At 32.8% G+C, this 16,655-nt stretch overlaps 3 protein-coding genes across 6 annotated transcripts; 2 read left to right on the top strand and 1 right to left on the bottom strand.

The window, feature by feature from the left end:
- Positions 1-472: 472 nt before the first annotated feature.
- LOC111806501 (glycosyltransferase BC10) lies at positions 473-5,120 on the top strand. Of its 3 annotated transcripts, none has more exons than XM_023691855.2 (11): positions 473-1,073; positions 1,273-1,386; positions 1,897-1,997; positions 2,220-2,291; positions 2,730-2,811; positions 2,904-2,984; positions 3,137-3,175; positions 3,354-3,419; positions 3,956-4,105; positions 4,486-4,614; positions 4,754-5,120. In XM_023691855.2, the coding sequence occupies exons 1-11, from the start codon at positions 840-842 to the stop codon at positions 4,778-4,780; spliced, it is 1,095 nt and encodes a 364-aa protein (XP_023547623.1). In that variant the 5' UTR covers positions 473-839; the 3' UTR covers positions 4,781-5,120. The 3 variants fall into 3 exon arrangements, with proteins under 3 accessions (XP_023547623.1, XP_023547615.1, XP_086974616.1); XM_023691847.2 differs by having other exon boundaries at positions 1,270-1,386; XM_087118490.1 differs by lacking the exon at positions 1,273-1,386.
- A 5,402-nt stretch (positions 5,121-10,522) lies between these two features.
- On the bottom strand, positions 10,523-11,272 carry LOC111806908 (uncharacterized). Its single transcript, XM_087123707.1, has one exon. The coding sequence runs from the start codon at positions 11,238-11,240 to the stop codon at positions 10,698-10,700; it is 543 nt and encodes a 180-aa protein (XP_086979833.1). The 5' UTR covers positions 11,241-11,272; the 3' UTR covers positions 10,523-10,697.
- Positions 11,273-13,005: 1,733 nt separating this feature from the next.
- LOC111796882 (Pentatricopeptide repeat (PPR) superfamily protein) lies at positions 13,006-15,540 on the top strand. Of its 2 annotated transcripts, XM_087128905.1 has the most exons (2): positions 13,405-13,540; positions 13,833-15,540. In XM_087128905.1, the coding sequence occupies exon 2, from the start codon at positions 13,857-13,859 to the stop codon at positions 15,144-15,146; it is 1,290 nt and encodes a 429-aa protein (XP_086985031.1). In that variant the 5' UTR covers positions 13,405-13,540; positions 13,833-13,856; the 3' UTR covers positions 15,147-15,540. The 2 variants fall into 2 exon arrangements, with proteins under 2 accessions (XP_023535833.2, XP_086985031.1); XM_023680065.2 differs by having other exon boundaries at positions 13,006-15,540.
- The last annotated feature ends 1,115 nt before the right edge of the window (positions 15,541-16,655 follow it).

Below are 16,655 nucleotides of genomic sequence, written 5' to 3'. Positions count from 1 at the left end.
AATTTAACTATATTTTTTTTTTTTTTTGATATTATAAATAAACATCTAACACAAAATTATGAAATAAGAAATATAAATTAGTGTAAAAAATCACTTTGTTCCTAAGCTAATTTTTAATAAAGGTATAAAAAAGAATTTTACATTTTTCTCTTAAAAAATGAATGTATTATTTGATGTTGACAATTTAAATAATAAAGTTAAGTCTCATAATATATTTTAACATTTAACGGTTAACCTACGTATATAATAATTTTATAGCTAAATGATAAATTAAATTAATTAGTATTATAATTAGCCCTTATAATTTAATTATTGACTATTTATGAAAGAATAAAATTCTAATTTTTAAATTTTAAGTTTCACCCAAAAGAACAAAAGGGCAAATTGGAAATATAGAATTAGAAAGGAAGGGAATATCCAGCTTTGCACGCAAAGATGAGCATATATAAATAAATACTAAACCAAACTAGAATTTAATGGAGGAAACTAAACTGCCTACACAAAGCACCTAAACTGAAGTTACTCTCTCTCTCTCTACTTTCCCGTTCCCACGCTGCCGCCGGAGAAAACTCTGCTTTCACGAGTATTCTTTCTCTTCTCAAGCATCTCGATCTCTATTACCCGCACTACCACGCAATTTTCTGTTTCAATTTGCTAACAATTTCCACTTAATTTTGCTGCTCGTACGATCCAAAAATTTGCTTCACCCTGTCGATGGATCGCGCTGGGTTTCAATGGGAGAAACGATGATACATATCGCGAAGAGCTTGTTGATGTCCTGCTTTTTCTTCCGTGCTTGAAATGGTGGAGAAATTTGGCTGAACAGGAGAGGAAGCCTCATGAAGCAGAAGGTTGGGCAGCGGAAGGCGCTCTTCAAATGGAAAAGGAAGCTCGCTCTTGCTCTATTGCTTGTATTTTGCTTTGGGAGCTTAGTTATAATGCAGTCTCAGTATGGTCGGGTTATGATGTTGGCGTCGTTGCGTCCTCAAGCGGTGCAGGAACCAAAAATCGCGTTTCTGTTCATAGCTCGGAACCGGCTTCCATTGGACATAGTTTGGGATGCGTTTTTTCAGGTAGTGTTTTTGGTATCGTGCTAAATAGTTATGGATGTTTATTGGCTTTTTTTTTTTTTTTTTTTTTTTTTTTACTGATACTTGGCATTTGATCGGATTTAATGTTCTATCGTTTTTTCGAAATTGTGGAGCACATAGGAACAATTTCATAATTTCTTTGTTTTCACTGCGTAATGAAGTTAGTATACATTTTTAGCAGGAAGGGGAGAATAAGTTTTCGATCTTCGTTCATTCGAGGCCAGGATTTTTGTTTAACAAGGCGACGACAAGATCGATCTATTTTTTGAATCGTCAAGTTAACGGTAGTATACAGGTAACAATTCTTATGATGGAATGAGAAATTCAAAATTGTCAACAAATTGATACTATAGGTAGAGTAATTGGGGTGTGAGTCCTAATTTAGTGGCTAATATATGTATAATTCCTCAAGTATATGTAGTTGTTACTTGTTTGTGCCTTTGCTGCTTACCGAAGATTCCGGCAAGAGCATCAAAGGAATTTCATCATAAGGAGTAATAGTCAATCATTTGCTCGAAAACTACATCTCATGAAATGCGATACAATTGAAGACTTACTTCTACCTCAGCCTGTTTTTCTTTCCCGGAGTACCAAAATGCATTGTTCTACAGCGCTTTGCATTTATTTGTGCACAAATAAAAATGTTTAGAGGGTTATCGAGATTCTTTGGCCTTCCCTTTAAAGTATACGTAAATATATTACATCAATGAGGATAAGGAAATTTCATTTAGTCGTTTGTGTTGCTTCACTGCAAAGTTCATTTCCATTTGTGTGTTTATCTTGATGCTAATGTTTTGTATATCAGGTAGACTGGGGCGAGGCAAGTATGATTGAGGCAGAACGTATCTTGCTTAGACATGCACTTACCGATACTTCAAATCAACGATTTATTTTTCTTTCTGACAGGTGAGACTTGATATGGTTAGCCTGTGTATCCTCTTACGCTGTCATTTTGTCCTTCAATTCATAAAAGTTTTGAGTGCATTTAGTAATGATTTAAGATATATTTTTTAATAATTGAGTGAAGGAAGATTAATGTGTTATATTTTCTTTCCAAAATATTTTGAAGGTTGTTTTAATGGGATTAGTCAATCCTTACAATGTTTCAGTTAATTGATCTTTTCTCAGCTGCATACCATTATACAACTTCAGCTACACATATGACTACGTCATGTCTACTTCAACTAGTTTTGTGGACAGGTAAACGGACTAATTTATACATACATTATAGCGCTATTTCTGCATTAATGGTCTTTCTTGCTCGACCCTTTTTCATCCTCATCTAACGCTATCTAAAATATAAACAGCATTCTTGTGAAAATGTCTCCTACAACTATAGTTAATTGGTTCTGAATCCAACGACCATAATTCTCCTAGTGATTCTAAAGTTGGAAGGCATGTAGAAAATATCGAAGTGTTGTTTTCTATTGGACATTGAAGTTTCGACAATAATTATGTTGTGTTTTATCCTATACAGATTGCAGACTACAAAGAAGCTAATCTACCAGTTTTTGTATTGTGAATCATCCAAATTTTGATATATTCTAGCTTATGGACTTTAAACATGTCATCGTGTATGTTGTCAAAGTTTTATAGCTTTGGGTGGTAAATTGTTTAACAAGTAAATGGTTGAACCAGTTTTGCTGATACAAAAGAAGGGCGTTACAATCCTAAAATGGATCCGGTAATTCCTGTTCGCAACTGGAGAAAAGGGTCTCAGGTAATCATTCTATCTAATAACCCAATTAAATCATATAATTTTTTTCTTGTAATTTCTGCAGACTACAAATGACCTTCATTATCCTCTTGTAGTGGGTTGTATTGACTAGGAAGCATGCAGAGGTTGTAGTGAAGGACAATACAGTCTTTCCAATGTTTCAACAGCATTGCAAGGCAAGTAATCTTGCCGCAGTTTTATCATCCTTTCATATGTGTTCACTTCTATGGTCACTTGTTTTCATTTTGTTGTATATATTTCCATGTCCCTTTTATTACAATTCAGGAATAGTATTAATTATTCAGCTGAATGTTTGATGGTTATGCAGAGGAAATCACTACCAGAGTTTTGGCGGGATCACCCATTTGTAAGAATTTCAATCATAAGCAGTTTCTTGTTATCATTTCGCAAATGTTATTGGGCCTCACATTAACAATATAATCATGGCATGTATTATATAGACATTAGATTTAAAATAAAGGAACTAGTGCTAATTTAGACTGCTTAACTTGCTATACTAATGTCTTGAATACATTGTTGTGCAGCCTAGCGATGGATCCAAGGAACACAATTGCATACCTGATGAACATTATGTTCAGACTTTATTGGCCGTATGATTTTCAACCATTTCAATATATTAAAGCTATTTCTATTTCTAGAAAAACTTGGCTGATTATCTATAGAGGAATAGAAAATCGAACATTCTATAAGCATGCAATGATCCTTTGTTTTACCATTGCATGCACTCTTTTTCCACAAACTGGCTTTAATTCGATCATTCTTCTGGTTGATTTTAATCCCATTAGCTTTTATGCATATTATTTCATGTAATATAATAGTTGAGCGTTATACTTCTGAACATTGACATCATTGCTGGAAACTTGGAACACTTCTTGTTTGCTAATAATCTGAAAATGCAGCTTTGTATTAAAACTTATTCGCGTGGTAATGAATCCTGTGATCCTAACTTTCAAATTTCAACATAAACTATGAGTTTCTAGCAGATAATGAAAAGAAATCCACGTGAAACTTTCTTGAACAACAATTGCCTATGCAGTCAAGATTTTACACAATTCACATAATAAAACGCCATTATATGTATAAATTTGTTGGTCAGATTACTAATCATTTATTTTTAATGATTCAGCAAGAAGGGCTTGAAGAAGAACTCACACGAAGATCACTTACATATTCAGCATGGGATCTCTCACACTCCAGAGACCATGAACGTCGTAATTGGCATCCTGTAACATACAAATTTTCAGATGCTACTCTTGATCTTATACAATCTATAAAGGTGCTTTATTTTTTGTTCATACCACGTTTTAATTGAGTGGTTAGCTCCATTTTGCACCTCCCTAGTAAAGTGGAACTTCCAAATATTGCATCCAATACTGTGTTAATGGGCAATTTCCTCATCTTTTGTAAATCATTGAACCACTCGCTCAAGGTTTTAAAGAACGAAAATTCTTTTAACTGTATTTACCAACTATTCTCCCCATTCCCTTAGGTTCCTCTGTAACACACTGATAAGGATGCGATTCTTCACTTTACTCCTTAATACAAATGAAAGTTGAATCTGATTTATTATTCGTTCAGTCAGCAACTGAAACTGAGTATTCTGCTCATCTTTTCAGTTGACCTTTTCATTGGTTAAAGAACATTCGTCTTGTGCAGGGTATTGATAATATCTACTACGAAACTGAATATCGAAGAGAATGGTGCACCAGTAAGGGAAAACCATCCACATGTTTCCTTTTTGCGAGGAAGTTCACCCGTCCCGCTGCCCTCCGCCTTCTTAATATGGTGAGTTTTGCATCTCTCCATATCTCCTTGGAACTAAAATGCTTGAAAACCATTGAACTGGTAGCCCATATGCTGATCTCTTTTTTTCCTTTGCATACTTTCAATTCTTACAAGCCTCTCTACTTTCATATTTTGACAGTCTGCGCAGGTAGTAAAGCCTCAGTAACATTTGTAAAGGCACCAAGTCTCAGTCAGGAACCCGCTACAATTATGCAGAAAATACAAACTCCCTGTAGATAAAGGGAAAGGCTGGCATTAGCAGTCGCGCTGAATAATTTCTCGATATAGAGGTGTGTGTTTACAATTACCATGGTGTATATTGTCAATTTTTTTTATACAGAAAATAAATGAGAGTGATAGAGAATTGTTTTTATTCACTTTGTTGTGCATGGAACTAACTTCTAGAGAACTAAGAGCAGTAGGAGTTTAGGATGACCCAAAATCAGGAATTCTGTTTTCTGAACATTAAGAGTTTGAAACTATAATGTGATGCATAGTTTATTAGATATCTATGTCCATTGGATTCAAGCTATGGTTTGATTTAGAAGCTCAGCGTCATGCCTTAATCAAGAATGATGGTTATTAGAGTAATTAATAATTTTTAGTCTTTCTTCATTTCTTCATAATCTTCACGTTCAGAGATGCTTTTAGGTGGTAAATATTTAGTGAGATAGAACTGAATGACCCATTTGTCTTTGCATGCTATGAATCCTTAGCTTCATTATTATTTACCATACTATTTTCTATTAGATACAAAATTAAAAGTTTAGCGATCTATGATTACAAAAGTTATCAAGACAGTTTTTTCAAACAGGATTTGAGTGAATAAGAAAGTTTCTTGTCCATTTTGCATGCCAATTAATTTCAAAATTTAGAAACTAAACTTATAAACACGATAAAGTTGGTAGGAAGAAGACCAGTCAACTTATAAACACTTCACCCCTGACAAGAAGTGTGTTGCATTTGATAGAATTTGTGTGAATAGGAAAATCAACCAAATGGATTTTTTTAATCTTCTTTAGTTTTAGACAAATTTGTCAAGAAAAAACCAATGGGACACAAAAAGAGGTCCAAAATACTAAAAAAAAAAAAAAAAAAAAGGTTCAAAGATATCAAGGAGGGAAGAGATTTGAAGAAAAGTTGTTCAAAAGTGATTTGGAGGGCTGATTTATTTAAATTACGATAAAATACATTAATTCTTTTCTAGAACAAAAAAAAAATAAAACGACATAATGTAATTAAGAATTTGATAGGTCTATGTATTGCAAATTAAACCTAACAAGAACGAAGAAAAAGCATATGATATATTTGGGAATAACGAAAATTGTCGATTTATATTTCATGACACATAAAAAAAATATATGAAGTAAAAAAAGTTAGATTTTTTTTTTTTTTTTTTTTTTTTTTTTTTTTTTTTTTTTTTTTTAAGAGTGGTATGTGAATGTGAGAAAAGAAAAGGCAATGGAAGGGAAATAATGTGAAAAATGAACCCCCCAAAAAAAATGCAAAAACACAAAATTAAATAGTTATCAAATCATTAAAAAAAAAAAAAGTGAAATTTTAGGAAAAAGAAAATTTATAATTGAATAAAAACAATGAATAACGTTACCAAAATTTTGAACCAAATTTTGTGAGTTAGTTAATGTGTCGATTCAGTTTGGAGAAGAGGTCTCTCCAAATTCACTTAATTTTTCCTATTCACTCTTTTTTTTTTTTAGGAATATTTTCTGTTCAATACTTAATTCCATGGACCCATATGCCCTCTTTCATGTTTGTTGAAATTTATTTGAATTATTGAATTTCATTTTCTCTTCTCACCTCTACTTTTCTTTCTAATAATGCATTTTCCCATACTTGTCATCTCTTTATAAATTTTAAAATTCTTTTGTTGTATAATTGCATTCTCTACCCACATTAAATCATTGACCAAAAAAAAAAAAAAAAAAAAAAACATTTTCATTTTTTCACACCCGAGTAAATGAGAAGTACATGAATAAACTGAGACCACATCTGAATGAGAGCGATCCCGAGAATAGGATGCCTAATAAAAACTTTAAGGAAATGAAAGTTACCTCCTATACTTACAAGGTGCACCTTCCTTTTCAATAACTTAACTATAGAAACTTCATAGTTAAGCGTGTTTTACTTAGATCAATTCTATATTATGTGACCTCTTATGAATTTTTCTGAGATGCATGTGAGTGAGGACAAACTATGCGGGAATGACTCATGTTGGTTTGTGAGGATGATCTTTACTCTTAAGAAACGATGAGTAGGTAATAAGATCATGTTGCAGGGAATGTAAGGGAACGTCGGGGCCATCAAGTACCGAATCTGAATTTCTAATCATGATCTGAGTCTTAGACATGGGGTGTTCCACCCGTACTTTTTCTCTTTGTTGTCAATTACATACATGAATGAAATGATTTGAAAAGTGATGTGACATTAAAATAAAAAAAAAAATTAATATAGATTTCAAATCTAATAATATGACAAAATTACATCATCACCCCCTTACCAAATATGTTAGGGAACTCCCTCAATTGTTTGGCCAAAATCATGAATAATATGGAACTTATTTTTTTTTAAATATATATATATATATATGTTCTTTAACAAAGTATTATTATTATTTATTTAAATTTAGGAACACTCAAATACAATATTGCCGACATATTATATAATTCATTTTAATAATTGACGAGGGACTTTTTTTTTTTTTTAAAAAAATTATTTGTGGTCTTACAAAAAAACGTATCGTAATCCTGTCCAACTACAAAAACCCATTTTCTCCATTTCCACTAAAACTGAATTAAGGTCACAGAGAAATGAAGAAGAAGAAGGGTTTAAGCTTTAGTTGCAGAGCTCCATTTGAATATGTCGTTTTTCTTCTGCTTCTGCTTCAAATCTTCGCCATCAGCTCTTCTTTCTGTTCCGCCCGCGACCATTTGGGAAGAAGGGTAGTTCTTAATTCCATGTCCCACTCTGTTTCTCAAACTGGTACTTCCGCCATTAAAGAGCCCAAGAAAGCTGTGGAACAGAGCTTCAGAAACCTGCCGCCCACCGGAGCAAATCCCATCCAGAATTAGCACACACCTCATGTCCCGGCTCTAAATTAATCGAAAGCATTCAGCTACTTTAGAGAATAATCATGAGTTTATTCTTTCCATTCGGGTGAGGCCTTTTCGGAAGTCCAAAAGCAAAGCAATGATTATAAAATTATATTCAAAGTGCACAATATCGTAGCATTGAAGAGTCATGTTCGTCTAACAGATCAATAACAGAAGTTTCAGTTCACAATTTTTTTTTTTTTTTTTTTTTGTTTTTAGATTTTTTTAATTGGGTTATTATTTCGTTTTAATCGCATAAATTGAGGATAATTATTCCTATAATTCAGTGAATAATATACTAACTAATATTTTATTTTATTTAAATAATAAATCATTATAAAATTAACATCTAAAATATAAAACCAAAAAAAAAAAAAAAAAGTCGATAATTAGGCCGAGCTGCTTTGGTATGGGCTTGAATTATGGGCCTACTTGAAAAAAAAGCCCATCCGTAATTAATAATATATATTTTTAATTAATTAGTTAATTTTGTATAAATATTAACTCTTAATTAATTAGACTTAAAAGCCTTTAAAAAATGAAATATTGTAAAGTAATATAAAAAAGTGGAATTGTATTCCATAAACTCATTTATATTATTGGTTTAAAGAGGTTAAAAAGTAATTAAGAATCTAATTAAACTCCTAAGCTGACGTGGAATATTAAAAATAGGGAGAGAACAAAATCGGAAGAAAATAATTTTATGCCTCACTTTTTCTTACATTAAGGCATCACTTGCAAGAAGGAATTAGATTCTCCATGAAATTACCCAAAAAAAAAAAAAAAAAAAAAAAAAAAAAAAAAAAAAAAAAAGCAAGTAAAGAGAGAGGTAGGGAATAAAGAACAAAACATTGCTCAGAAAGCAAGATTCTTTCCAAATCCACACCCTTCTTTTTTATAATTTTAAATTTTAAATTTTAAAATTAAAACAAAAAGTATATTAAAATATTTGACCGGTCTATCTTATGTGATCCACTCCTATCACTTTCAAAAGTCTTCGTCCCAGATAAGTTAATTATTTACGAGAGTTTTATCAGATATGAAAATATTAATTATTCGTTGAGATATAAAAAATTTAAATTTAAATTTAATTCGACCCATCACTCCTTTATAATTATAAAATATATCAAATCCGATTTAACTCAAATTTTAGAGGTGAATTAATTAAATTAAAATTTTAAAAGTGTAATTATAATACAAAAAAAAGCAAAAATTAATTAGTCATTCAAATTATGTTCTTAAAAAGAGTAATCTCCAAAATTAAAAAGTTTAGATAATTAAATTTTATAAATTCTACCCGTTTTTTTTTTTTTTTTTTTTTTTTTTTTTTTTTTTAATGAAAAGAAAAGAAAGGTTTGATTGGGGACTTTGTTGAAACAGATTGAGAGCATTGATTGATTTAGTTAGAACAATGTGAAGATGAAAAAGCAATTACTTTAGGATGGTGGAAAAAGATGCCGTAGCCGTTTGCTAAGGCATTGGTCAATGATCTCGAGAGTTCGTTTATAATTATGATGTTAAAAAGAACCGGTCATTTAAGCACAACTTTTATAAATTGAGATCATATGATACGCTAATATAATTTAATTCTAATTATGTATAAAAAAAAATTATACGAACGTTAGTCGAAAATTATTAGAATAACTCTTATTTAGATGTATGTACCTTTTCTTTACTTTGATGTCACATGCTCGATTACTTAAATTAAGGTTTTTTTATGATTTCATTAAATTGCTTAGTCACACTGGTTGTGTGTGTGATTTTGGTTGAAAATGATTGGAATAGATGAAGTGTATCCGAGCATGATTAGAGCTGACGATGTCGTGTGAGACTACTACATCTACACTTACCAATGTATTTCCAAGAAAATAAACTATTAAGACACGTCTATACGTGTCAAGTGGGTGCCTGACGTTCAGAGCTTATTTTTTATACCAAATTTTAGAAAAATGATCAAGATACTCTCACACTCTACCTTCACGTTTATCATGGTGGTCGTCAACGTCCACCGTCCATGCCCACTTAGACGTTGCCCATCTCTAGTGATTATTTGTAACAGTCTAAGCAAACTGCTTTAACCCATCATGGTTTTAAAATGTGTCTATTAAGAAAAAGTTTCCAGAAACTGATATGAGATCTCACACTATAGTCTACCACCTATCTTCAATGACCATTGTCGTTGTCCATTTCCAGCTACTACTCCAACGACTCTCTAATGCCAGATTTTTAATCCGAACATAAATTTATTAGGTTATAACGTTTTAAACTCGTCATTTACAAGCCGAACAAGGGATCAAAAAAAGCGAACCATTAAACAGAACAAAACCCACAGGCAGACTCTGTTTCTCTTCCACTGTCTTTTGATTTTTGGTCACTCTTAAGGCCTTTCCGACATGAGGAATTGTCTGTAGTGTTCAATTAAACGACACCGTATAATCCCAAAAAAGCTGGAAAACAGAATCACTACCTGCCAACCTCCAAAATGAAACTTGAAAGCGATGCATCCATCCAATACTCCTCTCTCTCTCACATTATTCTCTCTATTTTTTTTTTTTTTTAAATATGAAAAATAAAAAGTAAAAGCACAATTTTCTATTCTAACTATAATCTGTTCATAGTATCATCATTTCACTTTTTTTTTTTTTTTTTTTTTTTTTTTTTTTTTTTTTTTTTTTTTGCTTTTTAAATACACTTTTTAAATAATTATCAACCAAATTTCAAAAGAAAAAACAACATATTTTCAAAAAAATTAATAAAGTAATATATATATATATATATATAAAATCAGAGTAAAGTAATTAATTAAGCATAATTTTGGATATAATTTTGGATATAATGATGAAAATTTTAATTCCACCCAAAATAATATACATTAAGACGAAGAATTTCAACCCAAAAAAGAAAAAAAAAAAAAAGAAAAAAAACATTGCCACCCCAACACCATCAAACCCACCTTGTCCCATCAAATTTTCTTCACATGCTTCTTGCCATCATCTCTTGAAATCTTCTAGCGGATTCCTGTTTCTCCAGCCTAAATTTCTCATGGCAGCTTGCTATGAACATCTCCGCCAATTTGTCGATCTCATTCATCTCCGTTGCCATCGTCGTCGTCACCCCCGCCACCGTCTCGCTCTCTAATTTCCTCTCCTCCAACCATTGCAAATACCCGGACAGCTGCGAGCTGTCCGCAGTGGCAGCGTCGTAGTAAAAATGACCTTCCCACACGGGGTCAGGCACAGGCATCACATGGGAAGAACACCAATTATAATGAAGTCTAAACGACCCGAAAAAGATCTTGTTCTTGTTTCTATTCGTGTAGTGATAATTTTTCTTCAAAACCCGAACCACCGTCGACTTAGCTCGGGAAATCGCCCGAGCCAACCGACACAAATGAGAGAAGATGATAGTGTGAAGGAAAGATTTGAATTTGACAAGAAATAAGGTAGAAGAATTAGAGGATTTGAGGGAGAAAACTTGGAGAGAAGGAAGGATGTTTGGTGAAGATGGAGCAGCCATCTTGATTTGAGATGTGGGTGTGTGTTTTTAATTCAAGTGTTGTTGTTATATAGAAAGTTGATTACGAAAATACCCCTGAGCTTTTTGAGTAATTAAAGTGAATGCCATGCACTTTGTGGATGGGAATGGATTATGATGCTAAGCTTTTGCTGCCTTTTTGGATTTAGAATTTCGTTAAGTGATTCTTAAAATACTCAAAAAACAAAACACTTATCCCCAACTTTTCTCCTTTTCTCTATGCTTTAAACGCGGTTGCATGTTTTGAAATCGTGGTATTTCTGTAAATATGCTCAACTACACTGCCTTTTTGGTAATTTACACCCTTCATTTTTAATCGGTCTTTGAACATTTTAAATTAATTTCTAATTAATTAAATTAAAATATGGTTGCTAAATTATATATAAATTATAAAAATCATCGACTTGTGACAATATCTATTAATATATAAATTATAAAAATATGGTGAATTTATTGTATAGTTATATTAAGAAGGAAAAGAGTATAATAATACAAAAACCATAGCTTTCTCGCCTTTAATATATTCCTTGCTATAAGAATCATTTGTCACAGTCAAAGAAAGAGCCCTATTGTTATTTATTTATTTTATTTATTTATTTATTTATTTATTTATTTATTTGAGTTTTGAATTTACTTTTTTTTTTTTTTTGTTGCAATACATTTGGTAGTACAGACAGCTCTTCCAAGGCTCATTGTATTGACCTACTCAAACCTAATTTTCCACACTAACTTTACTGACTACTTGCCCCTTTCGGTTTCGCTATCGTACTTCACAATATTCACGATCAACAAAAAAAAAAAAAAAAATTAAAAATTATTATTTTTTATTTATTATAATAATTAATTTTAAAAAATATAATTATTATTTTTAAATTTAATAAATAAATTATTAATATAAACCCAGCTCAACTGATCTAGCAATTTGGGTAAAGTGGGAGCGCAATGATTGAAAGGTTTACAAGTCATTTGAGCAATGATTTGGAGAAGGACTCTCATTGCTTGCGTTTATCACCAACCAACCCATGCAATCCTTGTGGGCTTCTATTTATACTTTTTCTTCTTTATTTATTATTCTTATTAGTTTACATTAAAGTTGTTGGGAAATAAACACGTCAGACTATACTTTTTTTTCTTTTTTTTTTTTAAATTAAATTTAATTAATTGTTAAGACTATATTATTCTTATTAGTTTACATTAAAGTTTTGGAGAATTTATAAAAAGTTAGATTATTTCAACCAAAATTATCGTTCACAATAAAACGTGACACAATTTCACACTATAAAACCTACAAAATAATAATAATAAAATAGATAATTTTTTTTTAATAACATATCAATTTTCACTTATTTATAATAGTTACTCACGATTTAATTTAGTCCAATTTACTCATAAATTTCAATAAAAATCTATAATTTTATTTTACATGTAATTATAGATTTAATAAATAAATAAAATACTTTTTTTTAATAATACTTCGTGGCTTAAATTGAACACTTGAAGGTGTAATTGGATGAAATTAAAAAAATTTAGAATGAAAATGACAAATTATATGTATAAATTAAATATTTCATAAAAAAAGTATTATGACACGATGTGTAACGAAAATATCATTTGAAAATAAATTAAATCATATTATCTTATTAAATAAAATAATTGTAGATTTTTTTTTTAAAAAGTGTATTTTTTAAATAATTACTGTTTTATTTTTAAAATTAAATATTTTATTAATTGGATTTGGGTTAGTTTGTATGTGTCCATTTCAATTGAAGGAGAGTAAAGCAAATGACCTAACCTTAAGCCACCGGTGGGAAGTATTTTATGTTCCGTCTCGGTGTTTTGCCGATATTTGCGGCGGCGCTCCGACGAGAGAAGAAGAGGTATGGCGGATATACCATAGAAATTCTCCCGCTGTGCCGAGTTTTTGTATTTCTAATCGCGCTCTTCCCTGCGATTTCCTTTCATCCAACACCAATGCATCGAATTCCCGCTTCGAATCTCACCAAACTCTCGAAGCCCTTCTTCTTCCTCGCTTCAATTCCCAAATCAAATTTCTCTTCGGCTTCATCCTCAACATTTTTACAATCAATTCCTCGGTCCGAAACTAAATTAATCGTCAACCCTCTTTACCATTTTCTCCCACAAAACCAAAACCCCTTCAACATCGTCGAACTCGTCTCCTCGCACCTCAAAACCAGCAACACGCACTTATCCCTTCTTCAATCCGACATTAAGGAGCTTCTTCCCCACTTGGGTCATCGTGAAATCTCCAAGATTATATTGAGGTGCCAATCTAATTTCGTCTCTGTTCTTGCTTTTTTCAATTGGGTTAAATTTGATTTGGGGATTACACTTAATTCCCAAAACTATTGTCTTATTATCCATATATTGGCATGGTCCCGACAATTTTCCATGGCGATGAAATTCTTGTCTGAATTGATTGAGTTGTCTAAGGATAATGCCTTAGGTAGTGAGGATGTTTTTCATAATCTGGTATTGTGCACTGAGCACTGTAATTGGAATCCTGTTATCTTTGAAATGCTTATGAAGGCGTATGTGAAAGTTCATATGATTCAGGAAAGTTATGAGAGCTTTAAGAAGATGGTGAAGATGGGTTTTGTTCCAAGTGTGATTGCTTGTAATTGTATTCTAAATGGACTGGCGAAGATGAAGTGTGATGCTCAATGTTGGGAGCTCTATGAAGAAATGGGAAGGATTGGAGTTCATTCAAATGCATATACTTTTAATATTTTGACTTATGTTTTGTGTAGAGCTGGGGATGTAAATAAGGTTAATGAGTTCTTAGAAAAGATGGAAGAAGAGGGATTCGATCCCGACGTCGTGACATACAATACTTTGATCGATAGCTATTGTCGAAGAGGAAGATTAGATGATGCATTCTATTTATATAGGATAATGTTTAGAAGGGGTGTGATGCCTGATCTTGTTTCATATACTTCCTTGATGAATGGTCTTTGTAAGTTAGGAAGGGTAAGAGAGGCCCATCAGCTATTTCATCGAATGATCGATCGAGAATTGGATCCCGATGTCGTATTGTATAATACGCTAATTAATGCATATTGCAAGGATGGAAGGCTGCAAGAGGCAAGATCATTGCTACACGATATGACTCGAATTGGCATTTGCCCTGATAGTTTCACTTGTAGGATTATGGTGGAAGGATATGGAAGAGGAGGTAGCTTGATCTCAGCTTTGAATTTGGTTGTCGAACTTCGGAAACTTGGAACGATTGTTACTTACGAGATATATGATTATCTTATCGTGTCGTTGTGTCTGGAAGATCGTCCATTTGCAGCTAAGAGTGTTCTTGAAAGAATCATTAAAGATGGTTTCCAACCTAATGCTTGTATCTACAACAAGCTGATTGAATGTTTCTGTAGAGTTCATAATGTTTCTGAGGCACTGCTTTTGAAATCTGAAATGATAAAGAGAAATTTTAAACTTAGCATTGATTCATACAAGCCTCTTATATCCTGTTTGTGTGGAGTCAATAGAAGTGTAGATGGTGAAGGTTTAATGGTAGAAATGGTTGAATCTGGAGTGCTTCCGGATCATCAAATATGCAGAGTATTGATAAATGGATACTGCAAAGAAGGGAATGTTTATAAAGCAGAATCATTATTGGTATCATTTGCTAAAGATTTTGAGTTCTTTGACACTGAAAGTTTCAATGCCTTGGTTAAATTTCATCGCGATTTTGGTAATGAAACGGAGTTGATGCAGCTGCAAGATCGAATGCTGAAAGTCGGTTTCGTTCCGAATAGCTTAACGTGCCGATACGTTATCCATGGATTATGGAAATCTGCAAGGCTCGACAAGCGGAGAGTTCAGGCTCCTCTCTGCCAAAGAGGGTGGCATATGGATATGTGATTTGGTAAGTTGAAGCAGTCGTCGGCACTGGAATTGTAGCAGCGACACAACAGGAGGGTCGACGTCCAAGTGACCATGAGAATGCCAGAGAGCTCACAAGTAGAATCACAGCAGTCGCGGGCACACCAGGGAGGGTCAACGTCCAAGTGACCATTTGAATGCCAGAGAGCTCAGAAGCAGAATCACTGCAGTCGCCGGCACACCAAGAGGGGCAACGTCCAAGTGACCATTTGAATGGTGATATGAACCAAGGCATTTCAATCATAGAATATGAGCTTGAAGGAAGTTGTGAAGAATGTTGTTTAAATTACCACAAGATATAGCCAAAGATCTATTAAACTTGAACTCAAGTGCAATTAATTTCGCACTAATTTATGCAACAAGGGTTTCAAGATGCTTCAAATGCAGCTTGTATTTTAAGGCTTATTTACATAGTGGCTAATTATGGTCACAAAGTATCCCTGAAAGTTACAACCTTGGAATGCTCCTGAGGCTATATAAAGTCATGTACGTTGTTTTTGTCCGGAGACTTAGAATATGTAGTAAAATGAGCATGTGTGCTCTCATTCTAGCCAATTCTAGCCAATGATTTAGTTTCTTTGCAAATCTATGTCATTTAAGTTGCTGTATGGAGAATCATTTAAACTTGACATAATCAATCTCAAACAAGTATTTTTGACGTGAGATATTCGGACAAGCCAATAGCGATTCTTCAGTTAGATTGATTCTTTGTTATTGGTAGGCCATTCAAGAATTACAAGACTGGGCCGCTTAGTGTCTGGGCCCAATAAAAATTGTAATGGGCCAAAAGTGTGTGGGCCCAAGAAAGATTGTAATGGGCCAAAGAATGTGAAGAGGAGGGTGAGTTTAAAAGGTGGGCGAGGGAGGGCGGTATGTTTGGAGGCGTCATGCAGCGGCGTGGGTGGGCAGAGGGGACTTTTTGGACGGTGGGCGTGGGAGCCCCACACGCACTTGCTACAATCACCAATCCTTATACATATAATTAGGGTTTAGATTATACCCCTTACACGACTCCCCTTTTCCATCCATTTCCCAAAAAGGACAACACATTCTTTCCTTTCACCTCGGATCTTGTCTCGTTTTAACTTTTTAGATTTAGTCCTTGTTTCATGTCGTGCTGGTATTGAGTAGATTACGGTTCCTGTCCCTGTTCATTCACGAGTTCTACTATTATCGTTTGCTTTTCATAAACGCTCCAAAACTACTCTATACTGTTAAAAGATCGTTCTTTAATACTTTTAATAAGAAAAACACACTTTTTATTAAACGTTTTCGTGAACTTAGCTAAAAAAAACATAAGGAATCTTAAGATTATTTATTTATTTAAAAGTAGAGGAAATATACAATGTAACACTAATGACACGCAAAGAAAGTCGTAGAAAAAAGACGCACCGAAAGCACTTAAAAAAATAAAACTAAATAAAAGAAGGCAACAATTGGATTTAATATTATATGAACAAAACACATTACCATCAAAAGGTTGTGCAA

The sequence above is a fragment of the Cucurbita pepo genome, chromosome 1 (genome assembly GCF_057944985.1).
Source record: "Cucurbita pepo subsp. pepo isolate OVF chromosome 1, ASM5794498v1, whole genome shotgun sequence".
Lineage (NCBI taxonomy): Eukaryota > Viridiplantae > Streptophyta > Magnoliopsida > Cucurbitales > Cucurbitaceae > Cucurbita > Cucurbita pepo.
The sequence above is the reverse complement of the archived record's forward strand: the minus strand, read 5'-3'. Positions and strand labels throughout refer to the sequence as shown.

Bases quoted from the DNA above. Each gene is read 5' to 3' on its own strand.
- LOC111796882 (XM_023680065.2), top strand. From the start codon at position 13,077: ATGTTCCGTCTCGGTGTTTTGCCGATATTTGCGGCGGCGCTCCGACGA.
- LOC111806908 (XM_087123707.1), bottom strand. From the start codon at position 11,240: ATGGCTGCTCCATCTTCACCAAACATCCTTCCTTCTCTCCAAGTTTTC.
- LOC111806501 (XM_023691847.2), top strand. From the start codon at position 840: ATGAAGCAGAAGGTTGGGCAGCGGAAGGCGCTCTTCAAATGGAAAAGG. The intron at 1,387-1,896 runs GTAACAATTCTT...TTTGTATATCAG, and splicing joins AAGTTAACGGTAGTATACAG to GTAGACTGGGGCGAGGCAAG. The intron at 2,812-2,903 runs GTAATCATTCTA...ATCCTCTTGTAG, and splicing joins ACTGGAGAAAAGGGTCTCAG to TGGGTTGTATTGACTAGGAA.